At 45.5% G+C, this 27,643-nt stretch overlaps 1 protein-coding gene across 1 annotated transcript in view; it reads left to right on the top strand.

Moving 5' to 3' along the window:
- LOC147689434 (exocyst complex component 1-like) overlaps nt 1–27,643 on the top strand; it is a 1,248,358-nt gene that overhangs the window by 709,501 nt on the left and 511,214 nt on the right. The window contains exons 7-8 of the mRNA XM_086939926.1: nt 9,490–9,717; nt 22,180–22,312. Coding sequence (XP_086796052.1) covers nt 9,490–9,717; nt 22,180–22,312 — 361 coding nt within the window. The remainder of the gene's footprint in view (nt 1–9,489; nt 9,718–22,179; nt 22,313–27,643) is intronic.

Genomic DNA, 27,643 nt, shown 5'->3' on the forward strand with positions numbered 1-27,643 from the left:
CAACACTCTCAGGCATGCAACATTCTCCGCCAATCCAGTAATGAAATTTGCACAGAGCTCTGACATGCAACACTCTCCGGCATGCAACATTCTCCGCCAATCCAGTACTGAAATTTACACAGAGCTCTGACATGCAACACTCTCCGGCATGCAACATTCTCCGCCAATCCAGTACTGAAATTTGCACAGAGCTCTGACATGCAACACTCTCCGGCATGCAACATTCTCCGCCAATCCAGTACTGAAATTTACACAGAGCTCTGACATGCAACACTCTCCGGCATGCAACATTCTCCGCCAATCCAGTACTGAAACTAACACAGAGCTCTGACATGCAACACTCTCCGGCATTTTACACTCTCTGACATGCAACACTCTCCGGCATGCAACATTCTCCACCAATCCAGTACTGAAACTAACATAGAGCTCTGACATACAACACTCTCCGGCATGCAACATTCTCTACTTATCCAGTACTGAAACTAACACAGAGCTCTTACATGCTACACTCTCCAGCATGCAACATTCTCTGACATACAACACTCTCCTGCATGCAACATTCTCTGACATACAACACTCTCCGGCATGCAACATTCTCTGACATACAACACTCTCCTGAATGCAACATTCTCTGACAAACAACACTCTCCGGCATGTAACATTCTCTGCAAATCCAGTACTGAAACTAACATAGAGCACTGATATACAACACTCTCCGGCATGCAACATTCTCTGCTTATCCAGTACTGAAACTAACATAGAGCACTGACATGCAACACTCTCAGGCATGCAACATTCTCCGCCAATCCAGTACTGAAACTTACACAGAGCTCTGACATGCAACACTCTCCGGCATGCTTCATTCTCCGCCAATCCAGTACTGAAACTTACACAGAGCTCTGACATGCAACACTCTCCGGTATGCAACATTCTCCGCCAATCCAGTACTGAAACTTACACAGAGCTCTGACATGCAACACTCTCCGGCATGCAACATTCTCCGCCAATCCAGTACTGAAACTAACAAAGAGCTCTGACATACAACACTCTCCAGCATGCAACATTCTCTACTTATCCAATACTGAAACTAACACAGAGCTCTGACATGCAACACTCTCCGGCATGCAACATTCTCTGCCAATCCAGCACTGAAACTTACACAGAGCTCTGACATGCAACACTCTCCGGCATGCAACATTCTCTGACATACAACACTCTCAGGCATGCAACATTCTCTGACATACAACACTCTCCAGCATGTAACATTCTCTGCAAATCCAGTACTGAAACTAACATAGAGCTCTGACATGCAACACTCTCCGACATGCAACATTTTCCGCCAATCCAGTACTGAAACTTACACAGAGCTCTGACATGCAACACTCTCCGGCATGCAACATTCTCTGACATACAACACTCTCCGGCATGCAACATTCTCTGACATACAACACTCTCCTGCATGCAACATTCTCTGACATACAACACTCTCCCGCATGTAACATTCTCTGCAAATCCAGTACTGAAACTAACATAGAGCTCTGACATGCAACACTCTCCGGCATGCAACATTCTCTGCTTATCCAGTACTGAAACTAACATGGGAGCTCTGACATGCAACACTCTCACATATGCAACATTCTCCGCCAATCCAGTACTGAAACTAACACAGAGCTCTGACATGCAACACTCTCCGGCATTTTACACTCCCTGACATGCAACACTCTCCGGCATGCAACATTCTCCACCAATCCAGTACTGAAACTAACATAGAGCTCTGACATACAACACTCTCCGGCATGCAACATTCTCTACTTATCCAGGACTGAAACTAACACAGAGCTCTGACATGCAACAGTCTCCAGCATGCAACATTCTCTGACATACAACACTCTCCTGCATGCAACATTCTCTGACATACAACACTCTCCGGCATGCAACATTCTCTGACATACAACACTCTCCTGAATGCAACATTCTCTGACATACAACACTCTCCGGCATGCAACATTCTCTGCTTATCCAGTACTGAAACTAACACAGAGCTCTGACATGCAACACTCTCCAGCATGCAACATTTTCTGCTTATCCAGTACTAAAACTAACACAGAGCTCTGACATGCAACACTCTCCGGCATGCAACATTGTCCGCCAATCCAGTACTGAAATTTGCAGAGAGCTCTGACATGCAACACTCTCCGGCATGCAACATTCTCCGCCAATCCAGTACTGAAACTTACACAGAGCTCTGACATGCAACACTCTCCGGCATGCAACATTCTCCGCCAATCCAGTACTGAAACTAACACAGAGCTCTGACATGCAACACTCTCCGGCATGTTACACTCTCCGACATGCAACATTCTCCGCCAATCCAGTACTGAAACTAACACAGAGCTCTGACATGCAACACTCTCCGGCATGTTACACTCTCCGACATGCAACACTCTCCGGTATGCAACATTCTCCGCCAATCCAGTACTGAAACTAACATAGAGCTCTGACATGCAACACTCTCTGGCTCTCCGGCATACAACATTCTCTGCAAATCAAGTACTGAAACTAACAGAGCTCTGACATACAACACTCTCCAGCATGCAACATTCTCTGCTTATCCAGTACTGAAACTAACATAGAGCACTGACATGCAACACTCTCAGGCATGCAACATTCTCCACCAATCCAGTACTGAAACTTACACAGAGCTCTGACATGCAACACTCTCCTGCATGCAACATTCTCCGCCAATCCAGTACTGAAATTTGCACAGAGCTCTGACATGCAACACTCTCCGGCATGCAACATTCTCCGCCAATCCAGTACTGAAATTTACACAGAGCTCTGACATGCAACACTCTCCGGCATGCAACATTCTCCGCCAATCCAGTACTGAAACTAACATTGAGTTCTGACATACAACACTCTCCGGCATGCAACATTCTTTACTTATCCAGTACTGAAACTAACACAGAGCTCTGACATGCAACACTCTCCAGCATGCAACATTCGCTGACATACAACACTCTCCTGCATGCAACATTCTCTGACATACAACACTCTCCGGCATGTAACATTCTCTGCAAATCCAGTACTGAAACTAACATAGAGCACTGACATACAACACTCTCCGGCATGCAACATTCTCTGCTTATCCAGTACTGAAACTAACACAGAGCTCTGACATGCAACACTCTCCAGCATGCAACATTTTCTGCTTATCCAGTACTAAAACTAACACAGAGCTCTGACATGCAACACTCTCCGGCATGCAACATTCTCCGCCAATCCAGTACTGAAACTAACACAGAGCTCTGACATGCAACACTCTCCGGCATGTTATACTCTCTGACATGCAACACTCTCCGGCATGCAACATTCTCCGCCAATCCAGTACTGAAACTAACATAGAGCTCTGACATGCAACACTCTCCGGCATGTTACACTCTCTGACATGCAACACTCTCCGGCATGCAACATTCTCCGCCAATCCAGTACTGAAACTAACATAGAGCTCTGACATGCAACACTCTCTGGCTCTCCGGCATACAACATTCTCTGCAAATCAAGTACTGAAACTAACATAGAGCTCTGACATACAACACTCTCCAGCATGCAACATTCTCTGCTTATCCAGTACTGAAACTGACACAGAGCTCTGACATGCAACACTCTCCGGCATGCAACATTCTCCGCCAATGCAGTACTGAAACTAACACAGAGCTCTGACATGCAACGCTGTCCGGCATGTTACACTCTCTGACATGCAACACTCTCCGGCATGCAACATTCTTCGCCAATCCAGTACTGAAACTAACACAGAGCTCTGACATGCAACACTCTCCAGCATGTAACACTCTCTGACATAAAACACTCTCTGACATACAACACTCTCCGGCATGCATCATTCTCTGCCAATCCAGTACTGAAACTAACACAGAGCTCTGACATGCAACACTCTCCGGCATGCAACATTCTCCGCCAATCCAGTACTGAAACTAACACAGAGCTCTGACATGCAACACTATCCGGCATGTTACACTCTCTGACATGCAACACTCTCCGGCATGCAACATTCTCCGCCAATCCAGTACTGAAACTAACACAGAGCTCTGACATGCAACACTCTCCGGCATGTTATACTCTCTGACATGCAACACTCTCCGGCATGCAACATTCTCCGCCAATGCAGTACTGAAACTAACACAGAGCTCTGACATGCAACACTCTCCGGCATGTTACACTCTCTGACATGCAACACTCTCCGGCATGCAACATTCTCCGCCAATCCAGTACTGAAACTAACATAGAGCTCTGACATGCAACACTCTCTGGCTCTCCGGCATACAACATTCTCTGCAAATCAAGTACTGAAACTAACATAGAGCTCTGACATACAACACTCTCCAGCATGCAACATTCTCTGCTTATCCAGTACTGAAACTGACACAGAGCTCTGACATGCAACACTCTCCGGCATGCAACATTCTCCGCCAATGCAGTACTGAAACTAACACAGAGCTCTGACATGCAACGCTGTCCGGCATGTTACACTCTCTGACATGCAACACTCTCCGGCATGCAACATTCTTCGCCAATCCAGTACTGAAACTAACACAGAGCTCTGACATGCAACACTCTCCAGCATGTAACACTCTCTGACATAAAACACTCTCTGACATACAACACTCTCCGGCATGCATCATTCTCTGCCAATCCAGTACTGAAACTAACACAGAGCTCTGACATGCAACACTCTCCGGCATGCAACATTCTCCGCCAATCCAGTACTGAAACTAACACAGAGCTCTGACATGCAACACTATCCGGCATGTTACACTCTCTGACATGCAACACTCTCCGGCATGCAACATTCTCCGCCAATCCAGTACTGAAACTAACACAGAGCTCTGATATGCAACGCTCTCCGGCATGCAACATTTTCCGCCAATCCAGTACTGAAACTAACACAGAGATCCGACATGCAACACTCTCCGACATGCAACATTCTCTGCCAATTCAGTACTGAAACTAACACAGAGCTCTGACATGCAACGCTCTCCGGCTTGCAGCATTCTACGCCAATCCAGTACTGAAACTAACACAGAGCTCTGACATGCACACTCTCTGACAAACAACACTCTCCTGCATGCAACACACACTGCTAATCCAGTACTGAAACTAACACAGAGCTCTGACATACAAAACTTTCCAGCATGAAACATTCTCTGCTAATGCCAGTAGTGAAACTAGAACTGTACAAAATTCACTGACCATTTCTGAGACGGAACTCACCCACTGCCAATGTTGATAAAAAAGATTTTGATGGCAAGGGTAACTAGCAGAGAGCACCCCAGGGGTTCGTTGTCGTTATTTTATGCCAGATTAAATCCTTGAATTATCTGCAAAGCAGTCTGCAATTTTTTGGAATGCCAACACTGGAATTGAATCATTTCCGGCATAGCCTTGAGCACCTTGCTATTCCAACACAGAACCCAACACAGAACTGTGACATGCAACACTCTCTCCTTATCCAGTACTGAAATCGACAGAGAGCTCTGACATGCAACACTAACACAGAGCTCTCACATGCAGCACTCTCCTGCATGCAACATTCTCTGACATACAACACTCTCCGGCATGTAACATTCTCTGCAAATCCAGTACTGAAACTAACACAGAGCTCTGACATGCAACACTCTCCGGCATGCAACATTCTCCGCCAATCCAGTACTGAAACTTACCCAGAGCTCTGACATGCAACACTCTCCGGCACGCAACATTCTCTGACATACAACACTCTCCGGCATGCAACATTCTCTGACATACAACACTCTCCTGCATGCAACATTCTCTGACATACAACACTCTCCCGCATGTAACATTCTCTGCAAATCCAGTACTGAAACTAACATAGAGCACTGACATACAACAATCTCCGGCATGCAACATTCTCTGCTTATCCAGTACCGAAACTAACACAGAGCTCTGACATGCAACACTCTCACATATGCAACATTCTCCGCCAATCCACTACTGAAACTAACACAGAGCTCTGACATGCAACACTCTCCGGCATGTTACACTCTCTCACATGCAACACTCTCCGGCATGGAACATTCTCCGCCAATCCAGTACTGAAACTAACATAGAGCTCTGACATACAACACTCTCCGGCATGCAACATTCTCGCCTTATCCAGTACTGAAACTAACACAGAGCTCTGACATGCAACACTCTCCACCATGCAACATTCTCTGACATACAACACTCTCCTGCATGCAACATTCTCTGACATACAACACTCTCTGGCATGCAACATTCTCTGACATACAACACTCTCCTGAATGCAACATTCTCTGACATACAACACTCTCGGGCATGTAACATTCTCTGCAAATCCAGTACTGAAACTAACATAGAGCACTGATATACAACACTCTCCGGCATGCAACATTCTCTGCTTATCCAGTACTGAAACTAAAATAGAGCACTGACATGCAACACTCTCCGGCATGCAACATTCTCTGCCAATCCAGTACTGAAACTTACACAGAGCTCTGACATGCAACAATCTCCGGCATGCAACATTCTCCACCAATCCAGTACTGAAACTTGCACAGACCTCTGACATGCAACACTCTCCGGCATGCAACATTCTCCGCCAATCCCGTACTGAAACTTACACAGAGCTCTGACATGCAACACTCTCCAGCATGCAACATTCTCCGCCAATCCAGTACTGAAACTAACACAGAGCTCTGACATGCAATACTCTCCGGCATGTTACACTCTCTGACATGCAACACTCTCCGGCATGCAACATTCTCTGCCAATCCAGTACTGAAACTAACACAGAGCTCTGACATGCAACACTCTCCGGCATGTTACACTCTCTGACATGCAACACTCTCCGGCATGCAACATTCTTCGCCAATCCAGTACTGAAAGAAACACAGAGCTCTGACATGCAACACTCTCCAGCATGTAACACTTTCTGACATAAAACACTCTCTGACATACAACACTCTCCGGCATGCATCATTCTCTGCCAATCCAGAACTGAAACTAACACAGAGCTCTGACATGCAACACTCTCCGGCATGCAACATTCTCTGCCAATCCAGTACTGAAACTAACACAGAGCTCTGATATGCAACGCTCTCCGGCATGCAACATTCTCCGCCAATCCAGTACTGAAACTAACACAGAGCTCTGACATGTAACACTCTCCGGCATGCAACATTCTCTGCCAATTCAGTACTGAAACTAACACAGAGCTCTGACATGCAACGCTCTCCGGCTTGCAGCATTCTACGCCAATCCAGTACTGAAACTAACACAGAGCTCTGACATGCAACACTCTCTGACATACAACACTCTCCTGCATGCAACACACACTGCTAATCCAGTACTGAAGCTAACACAGAGCTCTGACATACAAAACTCTCCGACATGAAACATTCTCTGCTAATGCCAGTAGTGAAACTAACACAAAGCTCTGGCATACAGCACTCTCAGGCATGTAACACTTTCTGCTAATCGAGTACTGAAACTAACACATGCAGCACTCGCATGTAACACTCTCTGACATACAACACTCTCCTGCATGCAACACACAGTCCTCATGCAGTACTGAAATCGACTGAGAGCTCTTACATGCAACACTCTGCTAATCCAGTACTGAAACTAACACAGAACTATCACATGCAGCACTAGCAGGCATGTAACACTCTGACATAGAACACTCTTCAGCATGGAACACACTCTGCTAATCCACAAAGCTGTGTCATACAGCCCTCTCTGGCATGCAACATTCTCCGCTTATCCAGTACTGAAACTAACACAGAGCTCAGACATACAACACTCTCCAGCATGCAACACTCTCTGACATACAACTCTCTCCGGCATGTAACACTCTCCGACATACAACACTCTCCGACATACAACACTCTCCGACATACAACACTCTCTGACATACAACACTCTCTGACATACAACACTCTCTGACATACAACACTCTCTGACATACAACACTCTTTGACATACAACACTCTCTGACATACAACACTCGACATACAACACTCGACATACAACACTCGACATACAACACTCTCCTGCATGCAACACACACTGCTAATCCAGTACTGAAACTAACACAAAGATCTGACATACAGCACTCTCCAGCATGCAACATTCTCTGACATACAACACTCTCCTGCATGCAACATTCTCCTGCATGCAACATTCTCTGATATACAACACTCTCCTGCATGCAACATTCTCTGACATACAACACTCTCCTGCATGCAACATTCTCTGACATACAACACTCTCCTGCATGCAACATTTTCTGACATGCAACATTCTCTGCTAATCATATACTGAAACTAACACAAAGCTCGGGCATACAACCCTATTCTATTGGCACTTATATAGCGCATGGCTTCCCTTAGGCATCACAGCGCTGCTAGTGCACATGCATCTCTCCATGGAATCATAGGAGGGGGCTCTGGAATAGCCATGTTTTAAGTGACTTAATGAAGGAGAGTTTGTTTGTGGTCCATTTCGGGCGATGGTAATGGTGTTTCACAGCTTAGCATTATCGTAGCGGAAGATTCAACCTCCCCATTTTGATCTTTTAATAAGAGGGATCTTGGCCGGAAAGCCACTAGAGGAAAGCAAAGTACATCCCAGGAGATGTGGGGAGATCAAAGATCGATAGATCAGTGGCCCCTTTTCCCAGTGGGCCCTGTGGGAAGCCAATGAAGGGCTTTGAGGCTTTGTTGGGCAGAATGGTGCCAAGGAACTTTGTGCAGAATTCGGACAGCTGCATTCTGCACAGTCTGTAATTTATGTAATGTCTATGTCATGTCTCCCTGGCATACAGCACTTTCTGACATGCAACACTCTGCTAATCCAGTATTGAAACTAACACAGAGCTCTGACATGCAACACTCACCGGCATGCAACATTCTCTACTAATCCAGTATTGAAACTAACACAGAGCTCTGACATGCAACACTCTCCGGCATTCAACATTCTCCGCCACTCCAGTACTGAAACTAACACAGAGCTCTGACATACACCACTTTCTGACGTACACCACTCTCCGGCATGCAACATTCTGCTAATTCAGTACTGAAACCAACACAGAGCTCTGGAATACAACATTCTTTTACATCCAACACTTTCTGACATGCAACACTCTCTGCTGATCCATTAAATGAACCTAACACAGAGCTCTGGCATGCAGCACTGTTTTACATGCAACACTCTCTTCTAATCCAGTACTAAAACTAATACAGAGTTCTGACAAACAGCTCTCTCCAGCATGCAACATGTCCTGCTAATCCAGCACTGAAATCCACCCAAGGCACTACCTTACTTGCCCCAGTTTCCTTCCAGGAGGAGGTATCCATGTATCAGTGTGTGTTATTCTTGAAGTCTCTCTCTTCATGCATACTGTCACTCCTTTGCTCTCTACTGTCACAGGCCAACCTGCAGTGCATCATCTCATCAGAGCAGCAGGTGGCGCTGGTGATGGAGGCGCTGGACGAGGCAGTGGAGGAGACGGCACGAATGGAGGAGACGCTGAACGTGCATGAGAAGATGCTGCAGACCGTGAAAGAGCAGATGGACCACATCCATGAGGGCAACTCACTGCTGCAGCGCATTGACACCAACCGCCAGAAGCTGACAGACGAGCTCCTCTTCATTGTGGTATGAGCCCTTGTAGTGCTCTTCCCTGATGACAGGAGGCGCCAGACCTCCAGATATTGCTGGCCTTGCATGCTGCCAAAGGGTTTCACTCGTTCTCCACAGTGCTGGCATGCACACTTCTAAAGGTTCTCACTCATTCTCATTACTTGCCCCAGACACCTCAAGGGATTCTGACATGCACACTTCTGAAGGGTCTCGCTCATACTTCACACTTCTGTACGCAGACACTTCATTGGAGTGCCATACATCACTGGCCACAGATACTTCTGCAAGGTCTTGTGCGTTCTCCACATTACTGGCCTCAGACACGTCATTGGAGTGCTGCGCATAACTGGCCTCAGACACTTCTGCAAGGTCTTGTTCATTCTCCACATTACTGGCCTCAGACACTTCAGTGGAGTGCTGCGCATAACTGGCCTCAGACACTTCTGCAAGGTCTTGTTCGTTCTCCACATTACTGGCCTCAGACACTTCAGTGGAGTGCTGCACATCACTGGCCTCAGACACTTCCGCAAGGTCTCGTTCGTTCTCCACATTACTGGCCTGAAGGACCGGGTTTTAGAACCCAGCGGCGTCAGGGAGAACGCCCGATGCCTTCGAGTTCCCCTGTCTTGGCAAACAGAGACACGGGATACTTCTTGATGACGTCAAAGACCAAAGTTTATTGGCTGCAACCAGGAACAGAGATCTACGAAGCATACACGGGTTGTTCGCTAGAGACTGCACAAATTCAATGAGCGGAGCATGGTCTTTTATGCCAAAAATCAAGCCTCAGGCAACATTTCACATTAGCATCGAGTTCATACAAATGGACCAATGACAGTGCGACAATTTAAAAGTAACGTATGACAGCAATCCCATTCCATTGTCCAGCCCACCAGAAATGGCCAAGCACATTCCAGGTTTCTTGTCGGATCAGGCCGGACAAACCCATCATAAAACCCTCAACCTAAATCAGTGATTATGTCGTAAAGGAAGGAACAGAAACAGATTAGAAGTGAGATAGAAAGGTGGGTGCAGTGTACCATTACCTCGGGCACGTCCTACTCTTTGATCTTTATCTGACCAGCTGCTTAACAAGGAACTGGCTCAACGAGGTCAGCCTCGGGCATCGAGTCAGTTCGGCCAGGTCATTCAGAATTCAGCTAAGGCATACGTGTCTCAAGGACTCATTCGGCCACAGTAATCGGGTCTATGTGAGGGCAACCATACAAAATGGCTGCCGTACACAAAATGAAACCCGAAGGTTCAAACTAAATCCTTGAATACAGAGTGTTCTCATCGATCGATTCATGCGAAAACGCTCAGACACACTACACTCGTCATTTGCGGTCTGCTGACACCAAAATCGTCTATTTCCGACGACTTTTATTGTACGGGTTCGGAACCACCGAACCAGCCCCAAAAACTCACGGTACTACAGGCCTCAGACACTTCATTGGAGTGCTGCACATCTCTGGCCTCAGACACTTCTACAAGGTCTCGCTTGTTCTTCACATTACTGGCCTCCGAGACTTCATTGGAGTGCTGCACATCACTGGCCACAGACACTTCTGCAAGGTCTCGTTCGTTCTCCACATTACTGACCTCAGACACTTCATAGGAGTGCTGCACATCACTGGCCACAGACACTTCTGCAAGGTCTTGTTAGCTCTCCACATTACTAGCCTCAGACACTTCATTGGAGTGCTGCACATCACTGGCCACAGACACTTCTGCAAGGTCTCGTTCGTTCTCCACATTACTGGCCTCAGACACTTCATTGGAGTGCTGCACATCACTGGCCACAGACACTTCTGCAAGGTCTTGTTAGCTCTCCACATTACTGGCCTCAGACACTTCATTGGAGTGCTGCACATCACTGGCCACAGACACTTCTGCAAGGTCTTGTTAGCTCTCCACATTACTCGCCTCAGACACTTCATTGGAGTGCTGCACATCACTGGCCACAGACACTTCTGCAAGGTCTTGTTCGTTCTCCACATTACTGGCCTCACACACTTCATTGGAGTGCTGCACATCACTGGCCACAGACACTTCTGCAAGGTCTCGTTCGTTCTCCACATTACTGGCCTCAGACACTTCATTGGAAGTCTTCATTCCATGGTCCGATCATTTTCTAATTAATTTAAAAATTTGGATGCCCACTACAAAAGACCTGAATAGAAATGAAGTCTGGTTCAGGAATTGGAAAAAACTGAACATAAATGATCTTAATGCACAGATAATACGCACGAGGCCCGATATAAACTTTAACGAGCTCAAAATCAGTGATCACAGAGTGATCAATAACTGGTTCTCTACAGCTGTACAAACTATCATTCCCCTCACACTAAGCAAACTTAAATCGTGTAATCCCCCGGTTCCATGGTTCACAGAGAAATTGAAGGAAGAAAAAAGCAATTGCAAGAAGCTAGAGAGACAGTGGAGACGAAACTATGACACAGCCAGCAAGGAAGTATACAAGCAAGCACTTAATGCTTACCACCTGTCTGGTAAAATAGCAAAAGGAGACCATACTAAAAACACCATTTTAGAAGCACAATGCAACCCCAGCACCCTCTTTAGAGTCCTAAAGGACCTAGCAGGAGCGGCTTCCCAACCAGAACCCCCTACTTTGTCTACCACACAATGCAATGTTATTGCAATTTTTTTTAATGAGAAAATAGATAAGATTTACTCAAACTTCCAGGAAGGATGTGATGTTACAGCCATCCCGCTGTTGACCCCAAAGCTTAAGGAGCCTGAAAAAAGAGAAAATACTCCGGAGAACCTACTCACTGCCTGGCAACCTCTAGAAGCCACGACTTTTATAGAAGTATTAAACAGCATCAAATCAGGCTCGCCCCAGGACCCAATGCCAGCCCATATCTTGAAACAGTTAGATCCATACATTCTGGACATCATCAGAACATTATTAAATGCCTCCCTAACTGAAGCAGTAGTTCCCGAAGACTGGAAGCGTGCAATGGTTGTACCTCTGCTAAAAAAGGCGAATGGAGACCCGGAGGTCTTCTCTAATTTCCGCCCAATATCACTCTTGCCTATATTTTCCAAAATCTTGGAAAAACATGTGAATAAGCAGCTGGAGGATTTCGTCAATAGTAACAGATTACTACACCCCTCCCAGTCGGGTTTTAGAAAGGGTCACTCTACTGAGTCCACCTTACTAGGGGTAACCGAAGCCACCTGTTTGGAACTGGAGAGCGGCGGCACGGTGGCACTCATTCTTTTAGATTTGAGTGCCGCTTTTGACACCATTTCCCACAAAACCTTGATCATGGCCCTAGAGGACATAGGGGTAAGAGGGAAAGCACTGGAGTGGCTGGAACAATTTCTTTTTCACCGGACATTTCAAGTCTTCTCCAAAATTAATGCCTCTAATGTCCTGAACTCCCTTTATGGGGTACCCCAGGGCTCTATATTGAGTCCGCTGCTCTTTAATATTTATGTTACCCCATTGGCCAAAATAGCAGAGGAAATGGGTCTCATAATTTATTCCTATGCAGACGACACACAATTAGTGTTCTCCCTATCAACCACTGATAAAGCCAACACCTCCTCTCTTCGGTGTGAGCTTCTGAAGATGGAAGATTGGTTGCATTCTAAAAAATTGAAACTAAATGGGGAAAAAACGGAATTGATTATCTTCGGGGAACATAAGGAACTTTGGGGCCCCACGGACTTGCCAACAGAAATGGGTCCTACCCCGGTGGCAGTACAATTTGCACGTAACCTTGGGGTAGTAATTGATGATAAACTATCAATGCGTCCGCAAACAACTCAAACTGCCTCAACATGCTTTGCCATCCTCAAATGGTTGAGGAAAATCCTATGGCAACTCCAAGAAGGGGCACAGAGAACAGTTCTACAGGCTCTCATTGGCTCAAGACTAGACTACGGGAATGTCTTATATCTAGGAGCCAATAAAGATATCACAAATTGACTTCAGGTAATTCAAAATGCAGCCGCAAGGCTGCTGCTCGATCTCCCTGGGCGTACGAGTGTTAAGGAACACCTTAAGAAATTACATTGGCTCCAGATAGCAAACAGAATCAAATTCAAAGCTCTGTGCTACATGTTCAGGATTAGCACAGGGGAAGCTCCTGCCTAATTATGTAAACTGGTGCATAAATATCTACCCTCCAGAAACCTTCGGTCAATGCATCAGGCTAAGTTTGCTGTCCCTAGATTCAGACGGGCACGATTGGGCGGGCGCTCCTTCTCCTTCTCCTTCTTAGCCCCGGCTCTATGGAACTCACTTCAGCTCAAGCTACGTCTGGAACCTAGCTACACCCTATTCCGGAAGGGCATAAAAGCATGGCTATTCAGTCAGTAGACTACACATTCCTCTCCTAATCCTTCCATCTCAACGTACATATTTCGGATCCAAGGCGCCGGGAAACCCTCAGGGTAGCTGTTGCGCCATATAAATGTAATAAATAAATAAAATAATAAATAAATTGGAGTGCTGCACATCACTGGCCACAGACACTTCTGCAAGGTCTTCCTCGTTCTCCACATTACTGGCCTCAGACACTTCATTGGAGTGCTGCACATCACTGGCCACAGACACTTCTGCAAGGTTTCTCTCGTTCTCCACATTACTGGCCTCAGACACTTCATTGGAGTGCTGCACATCACTAGCCTGAGACACTTCTGCAAGGTCTTGTTCGTTCTCCGCATCACTGGCCTCAGACACTTCTGCAAGGTCTTGTTCGTTCTCAACATTACTGGCTTGAGAAACTTCATTGGAGTGCTGCACATCACTAGCCTGAGACACTTCTGCAAGGTCTTGTTCGTTCTCCGCATCACTGGCCTCAGACACTTCTGCAAGGTCTTAGTCTTTCTCTATATTACTGGCCTCAGACACTTCATTGGAGTGCTGCACATCACTGGCCACAGACACTTCTGCAAGGTCTCGTTCGTTCTCCACATTACTGGCCTTAGACACTTCATTGGAGTGCTGCGCATAACTGGCCTCAGACACTTCTGCAAGGTCTTGTTCGTTCTCCGCATCACTGGCCTCAGACACGTCTGCTAGGTCTTGTTCGTTCTCCGCATCACTGGCCTCAGACACTTCTGCAAGGTCGTGTTCGTTCTCCGCATCACTGGCCTCAGACACGTCTGCAAGGTCTTAGTCTTTCTCTATATTACTGGCCTCGAACACTTCATTGGAGCGCTGCACATCATTGGCCTCACATACATCTGCGAGGTCTTGTTAGCTCTCCACATTACTGGCCTCAGACACTTCATTGGAGTGCTGCACATCACTGGCCTCAGACACTTCTTCAAGGTCTCGTTCGTTCTCCACATTACTGGCCTCAGACACTTCATTGGAGTGCTGCACATCACTGCCCTCAGACACTTCTTCAAGGTCTTGTTCGTTCTCCACATTACTGGCCTCAGACACTTCTGCAACTTCTCACTCATTCTCCACATAACTGGTTCAGACACTATATTGGTGTGCTGTACATTACTGGCTTCAGACCCTTCGGAAGGGTTTCACTCATTCTCCACACCACTAGCCTCAGACACTTCGTTGGAGTGCTGCACATTACTGGCCTCAGACACTTCATTGGAGTGCTGCACATCACTGGCCTCAGACACTTCTGCAAGGTTTCTCTCGTTCTCCACATTACTGGCCTCAGACACTTCATTGGAGCACTGCACATCACTGGCCTCAGACACTTCATTGGAGCACTGCACATCACTGGCCTCAGACACTTCATTGGAGCACTGCACATCACTGGCCTCAGACACTTCTGCAAGGTCTTGTTCGTTCTCCACATTACTGGCCTCAGACACTTCTTCAAGGTCTTGTTCGTTCTCCACATCACTGGCCTCAGACACTTCTTCAAGGTCTTGTTCGTTCTCCACATTACTGGCCTCAGACACTTCATTGGAGCACTGCACATCACTGGCCTCAGACACTTCAGCAAGGTCTTGTTCGTTCTCCACATTACTGGCCTCAGACACTTCTTCAAGGTCTTGTTCGTTCTCCACATTACTGGCCTCAGACACTTCATTAGAGCACTGCACATCACTGGCCTCAGACACTTCTGCAAGGTCTTGTTCGTTCTCCACATTACTGGCCTCAGACACTTCGTTGGAGTGCTGCACATTACTGGCGTCAGACACATCAAAGGAGTTTGACACATCTCTGGCCTCAGACACTTCTGCAAGGTCTCCCGTGGTTTGCACATTACTGGCCTCACACTCTTCTGCAATGTCTCGCTCATTGTCTGCATTACTGGCCTCAGACACTTCATTGGAGTGCTGCACATCTCTGGCCACAGACACTTCTGCAAGGTCTCGCTCGTTCTCCACATTACTGGCCACAGACACTCCATTGGAGTTCCATACATCACTGGCCTATCACACTTCAAAGGAGTCTGACACATCAGTGGGCATACACACTTCTGAAGGGTCTCGTTCATTCTTCACGCTTTTGGCCTCAGTCACTTCATTGGACTGCTGCACATTACTGGACTCAGATTCATCAACAGTGTCACACATCACTGGCCACACACCCATCTGAAGGGTTTCATTCAGTGCCCACATTACTGGACTTAGACACATCAACAGTGTCACACATCACTGGCCACACACCCTTCTGAAGGGTTTCGTTCAGTGTCCACGTTACTGAACTCAGATACATCAACAGTGTCACACATCACTGGCCACACACCCTTCTGAAGGGTTTCGTTCAGTGTCCACATTACTGGACTTAGACACATCAACAGTGTCACACATCACTGGCCACACACCCTTCTGAAGGGTTTCGTTCAGTGTCCACGTTACTGAACTCAGATACATCAACAGTGTCACACATCATTGGCTACACACCCTTCTGAAGGGTTTCGTTCAGTGTCCACATTACTGGACTCTCAGACACATCAACAGTGTCACACATCACTGGCCACACACCCTTCTGAAGGGTTTCGTTCAGTGTCCACATTACTGGACTCTCAGACACATCAACAGTGTCACACATCACTGGCCACACACCCTTCTGAAGGGTTTCGTTCAGTGTCCACATTACTGGACTCTCAGCCACATCAACAGTGTCACACATCACTGGCCACACACCCTTCTGAAGGGTTTCGTTCAGTGTCCACATTACTGGACTCTCAGACACATCAACAGTGTCACACATCACTGGCCACACACCCTTCTGAAGGGTTTCGTTCAGTGTCCACGTTACTGAACTCAGATACATCAACAGTGTCACACATCACTGGCCACACACCCTTCTGAAGGGTTTATTTAATTAGAGTTCTATATAGTGCGAACAAGACTCTTTCTGGTTACAGAGCGCTTTACAAACAGTGTGCAAAGAAAAGGAGATACAACAGAAGTCTGCAGATATATACAGATGGACTAATGGCATATAGGAAATAGGAGTATAAAATGAATCATAAATCCAAGGTCTAGTACATAATAAGGCGAGGTAAGAGGTAGCGGATAAATAGGAAGGAGGAAATGATCAAGGGGAGATAAGGCAAGTCCCCAGTATGAGCGGAGCTTATTGGATAGAAAGAGTTTCACTTCTTTCTTGAAGGTGAATGTGGATGGGTTGCATCTAATTTCAGTAGGAATAGAGTTCCAAATTCTAGGGCCAAACCTCATTAAACTGGACCACCCAGAACGCCCACGTGTTGGCCTAGCTTGCATTCATAGATCATCACTTTCGATGAAACAGTCGCACACTGCTCCTTTGTCATCCTGTGAATACTGTACCTGTCTTTGCGATGCTGTTCTCATCTGTATATCTCTCAGGTGTGCAAAAAATGTATGGAAACTCACGTCAATATGCTGCTCCCCTGCAATGGTGTGAAGGTCTGGAAGACAAACCAGAGACTGTGTGTTTTTCAGCATCTCTTGACATACGCTTCTCTCCTAATGGTGTGACGGTCTGGAAGACAAACCATAGAAACTGTGTAATCTTCAGAATCTCATGACATATGCTGCTCTCCTCAATGGTATGAGAGTCTGGAAGACTAATCACATAAATTGTGTATTCTTCAGAATCTCTTCACATATGCTGCACTCCTCAGTGGTGTGGTATGTCTGGAAAAAAAGCCATACAAATGGTTTGTTCTTCAGCATCTCTTGACGTATGCTGCTCCTCAATGGTGTGAGAATCTGGAAGACAAACCACACAAACTGTGTGTTCTTAGGCATCTTTTGACATACGCTACTCTCCTCAATCGTGTGCAGGTCTGGAAGACAAACCACATGAACTGTGTTTTCTTCAGCATCTCTTGCCCTACGCTGCTCTCCTCAATGGTGTGAAGGTCTGGAAGACTAACTATGCAATCTGTGTGTTCTTCAGCATCTCTTGACCTACGCTGCTCTCCTCAATGGTTTGAAGGTCTGGAAGACAAACCATGCAATCCGTGTGTTCTTCAGCATCTTTTGACCTACGCTGCTCTCCTCAATGGTTTGAAGGTCTGGATGACAAACCATGCAATCCGTGTGTTCTTCAGCATCTCTTGACCTACGCTGCTCTCCTCAATGGTGTGAAGATCTGGCAGGCAAACCATGCAATCCGTGTGTTCTTCAGCATGTCTTGACCTACGCTGCTCTCCTCAGTGGTGTGAAGGTCTGGAAGACGATTAAACAGAACAAAAGAAAGGAGTATCCCCAGGACCAAAGGTCCTAGTGCGGAGAAAGAGAAATGGGGAAAGAAAGAGTTTTTTCTTTCTTAATAAACCCCTCACTCACCGACCTGGTCGGTGACATGCTTCATCATCGGGGTCCACCCGAGTGACCGAGTGCCACTCAGATGTGCTTCGACGCCTGGAACTGCAGAGGAGCTGGATTTTCTTGTGAGTGTGTGAAGAAGTGAAGTTAAAAAGTGTACTACGTGTACTCCCTATAGACTTTAATCTGGAGTCAGTATGACACTAATAAAAACAAGTGGGATACTTCTATTGGTGTAATTTGACCAGAGAGTATCAAATTGTGCGTGAAAAAACGGTCAACATGTTTCAACCGTGTATGGATTTTAGGTTTTCTTCAGGACCAAAAGGGGTGAGCCAGTGAGATTTGCACACGCTAAGGCGCACCCGTCCCTGACTCACTAGTGTGCTAGACCGTGTACTTACGGTTTAGCTTGCTTACAGCCTTCTGTGTAAGGGAAATCTGAAACAATAGAACAGAGCATAGTAATGGTGCTGGGGTATACATTTAGTTATAAATTGCTCCAAGCAGAAAGCTTTCCGTCTCTGTGATATTCAGTTTGTGCATGCAAGAATCATTCAAAAGTGCATGCTATATCACACCATTTATTGGAGGTGCCCAAATAGTGTGAACCAGCTGGGTATCTACTGAATTTTGTACAGACCCACTTTACATTCTTATTCATTAAGTGGGTGTCAAGCGTTCCTTATTAATAGTATTACGGGCGCTCAATGACTATATCTAGTCGGTATGTGAATCGAGTCCTAGGATCAGAAGTGACTCAGACATTTACACACATTATCAAGCGAAACAGGGTGAGATGGCCAAGGTGTCTTTCACTAGTGATCAAAGTTTAAAATGTATTCGAGCAACGCAGTGGAGAGTACACTAAACAAACGGACTTACTAGAAATTGTTAGTAGTTGAACCCCATGGATGCCGTGGGGGGCCGCCTTTGAGCGTTCTGTGAATATAAAGCAGCGGACATGAGCTTTTAGATGAGCGGGACGTCGTAGTCAGAAACGTCCGGTCTGGCATGTCGGGGCTACATGAAAGGTATAGCCTCCCCGCCCTCTTCCCAGGAGACTTACTTGTCAAAAGGCGTCAACCCGCAGGAAACCTATTTTTACCGCATGGCGTCCCAAGAATAATGCGGGATGCACTTCCGTGTATTTAAAACAGGCGCCAAACGATTGGATAGTTGCTAACCAATCAGAGCATGCGTTACCCGGTCAGGTGACCGCGGCTCTAGTTACGTGTTGTAGTGTGCCTTTGGGACGTCCTAAGGGACCGTGTTAAAAAGATGTTTATTTTATAACATCAAGGGGATCTGGGAGAAGTATTCTAGATCTAACAATTCGAACTTTATTATTCCCATGGATAATGTTCAATGCTGTTGATGTCCATAAATAATATCTCTCAATTGGAGTACATATAGCCATTGTGCACAATGGTTCCACCTGAGTAAAGCTAACACCGTGAATTGCTCAGGACATGAATACTCTGTGTTTTCGATTTAAGGGACCGTGTTGGATAGATGTTATTTGTGTAACACTACGGGGATCTGGGCAGAGTGTTTCAGATGTTAAAATTAAAATTAATTAATCCCAGGGGCAATATATATAATGCTGGCATTGTCCATCGGAGATGGAGCACAAGAAAGCTGCCAGAACTGGTGGCACATTAGTTAGTCCTGAGTGTTACTCCCACGCTCAACTCATGAGGAAATAGATCATCTTTGTTTTACAGTGTACCAGAGTATGTTATCATTCAGACCAGATACTTTGGTGGAGAGTCTATAATTCCATTGTTGTTCTTTCTCAAACAGACGTTGTTCTTTCTCAAACATACATTGTGTGGTGTTTCCACCTGGTTGTACTAGTTCAATTATTGTCACCTTATGTCATTTGTGGTGTGGTTCATCGCCAGGAAATGTTACGTTAGTTTCGTGGTTACTTTTTTGCACCTGATTGTGCATCTGTGTTCGCAGATGCGTTGGTTGATCTTCCTCCCGGTCATGCCCACATACTGCAAACCACACGGGCAAGTCACTAGGTATACCACGTTGAGGCTGTTGCAATTAGTGTGGGTCCGCTGTGTACAAATGTTTCCTCTTTCCAGTTGTAGGGTTTTTGTTGCAGTGGTCAAGTGGCACACACTGCAATTTCCACATGGGTAGTGGCCAGTAACTTTTGGCAGACCCCATGCGCTGAGTACTGTGGTTTGTTCATCTGTCATACCTTGTTTGGGACAGGTATGTACAAGTGTGTCTCTTATGCTTCTGGCTCTTTTAAAAGAGAAGAGTGTTTTTCCCTAGTGAAGATTACCAGTTTTCAGTATACTCCAATGTTTATTGATGGATTTTGTCATTATGTTAGACAGCGTATTATATGTGGTGATGCAAGTTAGAGGCAGTTGTTTATCCTTCTTGACTTTGTCCTCTAAGAGCGCCTCTCTGGGCTGGTTCCTAGCTCTTTTTTGGCCTTTTTTCAGGATGTGGTTAGGGTAGTCTCTGTCTATTAAAAGACACAGCGGACCCACACAGATTGCAACAGACTCAATGTGGTATACCTAGTGACTTGCCCGTGTGGTTTGCAGTATGTGGGCATGACCGGGAGGAAGATCAAGCAACGCATCTGCAAACACAGAAGCACAATCAGGTGCAAAAAAGTAACCACAAAACTAACGTAACATTTCCTGGCGATGAACCACACCACAAATGACATAAGGTGGACAATAATTGAACTAGTACAACCAGGTGGAAACACCACACAACGTCTGTTTGAGAAAGAACAACGATGGATTTATAGATTCTCCACCAACAATGGATTTATAGACTCTCCACCAAAGTATCTGGTCTGAATGATAACATACCCTGGTACACTGTAAAACAAAGATGATCTATTTCCTCAGGAGTTGAGCGTGAGAGTAACACTCAGGACCAACTAATGTGCCATCAGTTCTGTCAGCTTCCTTGTGCTCCATCACCTATGGACAATGCCAGCATTATATATATTGCCCCTGGGATTAATTAATTAATTTTAATTTTAACATCTGAAACACTCTGTCCAGCTCCCCGTAGTGTTACACAAATAACATCTATCCAACACGGTCACTTAACTCAAAAACACAGAGTATTATGTCCTGAGCAATTCACTGTGTTAGCTTTACTTAGGAGGAACCATTGTGCACAATATATATATATATATATATATGTATTCCAATAACACTAGAAAAACAAGAGGGTTAGATAGCTGAAACTCTGAGATTTTCCAGGATGCTTCAAAAAGATATTTTGCCAGAAAAATAGGCACTGCGTTATTCAGGGGTCTTTCATCTTAAATTGCCTAAAAGACACTGCTTCGCACAACGGGACGGTGGAGCGCCTCAATTCCCGAGAGGAGCAGTGTTTAAGTTTCTTCCATGTAAAACAGTGATGCTGATATGCAGTCTTAACTGATTGTTTTTTTTTTGAGTGGGGTATTAAAATTGGCTTTTTAGCCATATATATTATAGTCAAAATGTGATGTAATTCTATGCTGCTCTATTTAAAAAAGCTGGGAAATGTTACCTCATTTAAACATGTTTTTATCCTTTTTTAGTAAGGTAATTGTAAAAATGTAAAATATATCTATTAATATCTGTGTTTCAAGACTGCACATACAAGTGGCAAATTCTGCTATTTGTGAATTCAAAGAAGATCTCCCTGAAGGAGAACAAGCATTTGAACAAAGTAAACCGTTTTTACAAACCCTCTGCTATTGTCCGCCCACAGGACAGTCTGGACCTCGGTGAGAATCATTGTAGCATCCTGAATAACAGTGACATCTCTAGCTCCTCCAGATTGAAGCATAACATCACAGCTGTTGAAGCCTTGAGGAGCTGCATGAGTGTCCGGCTGAACCCAGGTGGGCAGTGTGCAGCCGTGTGCTTTAGTCAATGTATATAACACTAGTGCTCTCTGACTGTCACAGTGTTAGAATATCACTCACTGGAGCCCTTAATGCTGCTATGTTGGTATATTCACACTGCTCACTGTCACACTGTTAGCATATCACATACTTGAGCTGTCACTATTACACTGTTAGTGTATCACACTCTTGAGTACTCACTGTCAAACTGTTAGTATTTCACATACTTGATCTCTCACTGTCACATAGTCAGCATATCACACACTCAATTGCTTTCAATGCAATACATTATGTATATATTATACACCAGAGGAGTAACACTTTCAGTATACCATACACTTGAGCACTTTCACTATCACAGTGTATCACTCAATGGAGCGTTCCCACAGTCATCAAGTCATTATAGTCAACACTGGAGCACTCACACCCGTTAGAGTCAGTACATCACACACTGGAGAGGTTGCTAGGTGCCCCTTTCACCAGAGTACCAGACTTGTCAGTTGCAGTGAGTTCTGTGACCCTGGCAGAGAGACGTGGTGTGCTGTCTGCCTACGAAGAATACAAGAAATACAAAACCTGCTATCAGAAGAAGTGGTAGTGCACCTACATAAGTTCAATGTCCAAATAAACACCCAGCGCAGATGTAAAAATACTGGACAGAAATAAATACCAATGTCAATATGAAAACATGTTTTAGGTCTGGATCCAAGAATCACATGGCGAATTACAATAATTGTCCTGCCTTAGGCAAAACATGTATAAAGTGCAAAAAAGCTGGTCACTTTGCAAGAGTCTACAGGAACACTCAAAACATAGCGCATCTAGGTAAACATATTGATCCACTTCCTCCAAGCAGTCATGATAATGCCAATTCTGAACGCAGAGTAATCCTGTCAACACAAATGGTGTCCACAGTAATCAATCAAGAGAAGGAAGTTGACCTGATATGTGAGATATTTATTGGGCAGGTACCTGCAAGTGTCATGGTGGATTCTTAGTATCCCAACACAATCATATCTGATAAGTTGTTTGTTCAAGAATGGAGTCTGGATCTGTCTACACGCCGCGGCTCGGATTCTTACCAACACTCCAGCCAGATCCTCGGCCAAACCAGCTTTGAAGCATCTTCACTTGAAGGACTGGGCTATTATTAAGGCCCAGCGGTGCCAGGGGACAACACCTGAAACCTTCGTGGGTTACCTGTTCCGGCGTACAAATGACAGAGACACGGGACACTTCCTTCGGCGTCAAAGATCGAGGTTTATTTACTGCAGGGAACACAGAAGTCACAAGAAGTACAACGCATGTAGGTTCTAGGAGACTGCTTCAAATTGCAACAGTGGATTGCTCCTTTTATACATGTTCCCGTCATAGCACAATATGGCAAACAAAAGGTTACACCTTAGTTCCCACAGTAAACTTCAAAAGGGCTGCTTTCATCATGTATTCAGGATCCCGGAACATAATTACAGTAGCATCGCCGGTTCCCAACTGTAAAAGTACATTATCCCACCATTAAGTACATTCCACTCCGGCTGTAAACGAGTTTAAGGAAGAGTCAGAAACAGGTGCAAAGGAAGACTAAGATAGACAACAGATTGAAAAGAGTGTAGGGGGGCGATATCGGAAACACGACTGCAGGATCAAAGGAGTCGTGCCTAATGAATGCACGGCTGAAACAATAGACCAGCACGGCAAGATGAGCCTTGAGCGGGGCCATCTGCCGTTGCAGTATCATCCCCCTTGTCATAAAGACACCCTCAAAGGAACACGTGTCTTCCGCAAGAGTTTGGGAATCCTAGGGTCATGAAGCGGACAGTGTCCGTTCGCTGGCTACTTGAGGGCAAGAGACAAAATGGATGCATATCTAAAATGGAATTAAACACAAAAGAGGTCCTAGGGGAAAGTTTATAGACCCTATCTGTTAAGCCCCCTAAACAGAACTGACACCAACAAAAGATCAACAGAGAGTCCAACAAAAGCAAAGTACCTTTACATGCAGGAAAGGAAGTGGTTTTAACTAAAACGAGTTCCCATCAGTCCACCATCGAGACCGCCCTTCATCATTTGGGATCTCTTTGGCATAAATAATTCACAATCAGGGGTGAAAAAACCTGAGTTGGTGCTTAGTTACCATACACAGGAAAAACCCAGTATTTAATGCTGATGTGAAATGCAGATGTGAATAGGATAGCGTTTCTAGTGGTGAACTGAATAGCAGTGCTTAAGAAAAAGTGAATTGTGAAAAAAAGATAAAGAGATGTAAAATTAGGTCGTGATTGGGAAAACAATTTAATAAGTACCCTCACACTCCTAAGTCAATAAAAACAGTGCTAAATAGTGGTTTAACAAATATCCACTATAAAAGGATATAAGGTCAGTTTAAAAACAACAAAAGACATCCACATTATGCTACAAGTTTACAATGTGCCAGTCATCCACTGAGTAATGACCAAAAAATACAGACCGTCAGAGTCAATCAGAAAACACCAAGTATAGTGGTTTTATAAGTATATGTTCACTCACCCAACTGATGAGAAGGAACAGCCCCACCTCACCTGGCACGAGCTCAGGTAGTGGATGCACCGCACTATAAAAGATAACAAACTGAGATGTAGTTACACCTAAATACACTCCATGGCAAAACATCTCCATGCAGGCACCACCCCTGCATCACACGCATACAGCAACCAGTACCCTCTCCCTGGTCGAGTTTGTCGTTATAGCAAAGATGGTCTCAAACGGTCTATAGACCAACAAGATCTACATTAATTTATCCTGGCATAGCCCATAATGTGACTCACCTCTCCGTCGGTACACCGGTCGTCCCTCTAAGCTCTTTCGTAGGGAGGAAACGACTCGGTGCACCGACGGGGCTTTTAATGTCTGAGTCCGCCCTGTGCAGCGACCGGCGTCGGGCAAGTTCTGACGCCCCTCGCGCGTCATCAGTGCACGCGCATCAGTCATCGCGCTTGGAGTTAGGGGGTTTGTAGTTCGTTCGGCCCGAGATGCCGCGTTTGTTAAAGTCCACCTGCGCGTCATCACGGCACGCACGCCGGTAAACGCATTGAATATCGGGAATTGTAGTTTGACTTAGCCCTTCGTGCTGTGCTAATCGGAGTTCGAATCCCTGATAGGGATGCAAGCATCTAGTAAGGCACAACCAGTGATATTACTGCGACAACGATGTTTAGGAAACGTAGACATTAAATAATTGACAGTACAATTGTTTATAGGGTGGGTTAGGGAGTATGCCAAAAAGATATGTTAATATATATATGCCCATATGTCACATAGGCGAGTTTTGGAAGCCCTTAGCCATGTAATGGAACACATTCTTCCACAGTTCTCTCGTTCAGTTTCATATAAGGTAACAGAGCATATTTGTACACAGAATACAGGAGGGGCATCCCAGGAATTAAAGTAACATCCATGGAATTTCATCGTTTAACCCACTTGTATCACTGTGAAGTCTGTACACCCATTTTTGCTCACATTTAAACAGAAACTTTGATATATCAGTGACCGAAGAAGGGATCCATGGTTGGTCCAATACCGTCCATGATATATCAGTGGGTTGGTGGCCCGCTTGCAAAAAATGACTCGTCATTTTTGTGGCTTGTTTACAGCAACGGATAGAACTCTTGTGCTCAGAGATTCTGTGCTTGATTTTTCTCGTGGTCATCCCCACGTAATTTAGTTTACAAGGGCAGGTGATTAAATAGATCAGGTTCGAGCTGTTACAGTTTGTGAACCGTCGCAACTCCCATGGTCTATTCGTGCCTATGTCTATGGTTACTGTTTTGGTAGTTTGGGGACAGGCCGCGCAGTTCCCGCAGGGGTAGTGCCCAGTAACTGATGGCATGTCCCACAATGTACCAACTGCTCGTGGCAGGACGGTTTTAGGTCTGGTGTGGACCAACTGGTCTCTCAAATTTTTCCCTCTTCTAAAGGCGAACAGTGGAGGAGGTATAGGATCAGTGCCTGTCTTCAGGATCTTCCAATGTTTTTTAACAATTTTTTGCACTTTATTGGAGAATGTGCTGTATGTGTTTACACATGTCATCCTCTCTTGTTGATTTCTCGGAAGTGCCGGTTCCAGTAAGCATTCCCTATTGTTATTAGCAGCCCGCTTTTTAGATTGTTTGATGAGCTGTTTAGGGTATTTCTTGTCTAGCAAGTTGCTCTCTAAGGCTAGAGAATGTGTGCCGAAGGCCTTTTTTGTTGAACAATTCCTCTGAATGCGCAGGAATTGTCCAAAGGGCAAATTGTCCCTTAAAGCCCTTGGGTGGAAACTGTCATAGCTGAGCAAAGAGTTTCTCGCCATTGGCTTACGGTACAGTTCGGACTGTAAGCCCCCTCCTGATGCTGAGATCAGTAAATCTAGGAATGCTAGTTGTTTTTTGTCAAACTCTATGGTGAACCTCAGGTACTGATTTCTCTCATTCAGCCACGTGTGGAATTGGCGAAGTTCATCTTCTGTTCCGCGCCAAACGACAAAAATGTCGTCTATGTACCTTTTCCATACTCGCAGACACTGAAGATGGGGGTTAGTGTCTGCGAGTACGTGTGTTTGTTCAAAGGTATGGACATACAAGTTAGCGAGACTAGGAGCAAAAACGCTTCCCATGCTCGTCCCGCTAACTTGTAGGTAGATGGATTCCTCATACTGGAAAAAATTCTCAGTCATTGCGATAGTAGCCAGAGTCATGATAAACCTGACCGGGGTAATAGAGTTAAGATCTCTGGTAGTTAAAAGAGCCTCAATTGCTTCTAGTGTTTCCGATTGTGGGATCGATGTATACAGACTCTCCACATCGAAAGACACCAAGAGGTCGAGATCTCCATTGAATTCGATGTCTGGCAAGATTCTAAGGACATCCTTAGTGTCTTTGAGGAAGGTAGGCATCTCCCGCACGATGGGTTGCAAGAAAAAATCTACAAAGGTAGATAAAGGTTCCAACAGTGAACCTATCCCTGATATGATAGGTCTACCGGGCGGGGGACGTTGTGGCTTGTGTACCTTTGGAAGTGTGTAAAAGTACGGCATCTTAGGATTGACCGTACGTAGATACTGGGACTCTTTCTCAGTGATCCATCCTTCCACGAGGCCTTCCTCAACGATATGGCCAATAACTGTAGTTAGCCTATCTGTAGGATCGCTGTCAAGTTTGCGATACGCCCTAGTGTCATTAAGCTGTCGCATGCATTCGTTGCGATAAGTGTCCACGTCCATTAGGACGGTAGCTCCACCTTTATCAGCTGGCTTTATTACCACTGATTCTAGATTAGCCAATCTCGTAACCGCCTCCTGTTCACTTTTGGACA

Source organism: Lissotriton vulgaris, chromosome 10 (genome assembly GCF_964263255.1).
Source record: "Lissotriton vulgaris chromosome 10, aLisVul1.2, whole genome shotgun sequence".
NCBI lineage: Eukaryota > Metazoa > Chordata > Amphibia > Caudata > Salamandridae > Lissotriton > Lissotriton vulgaris.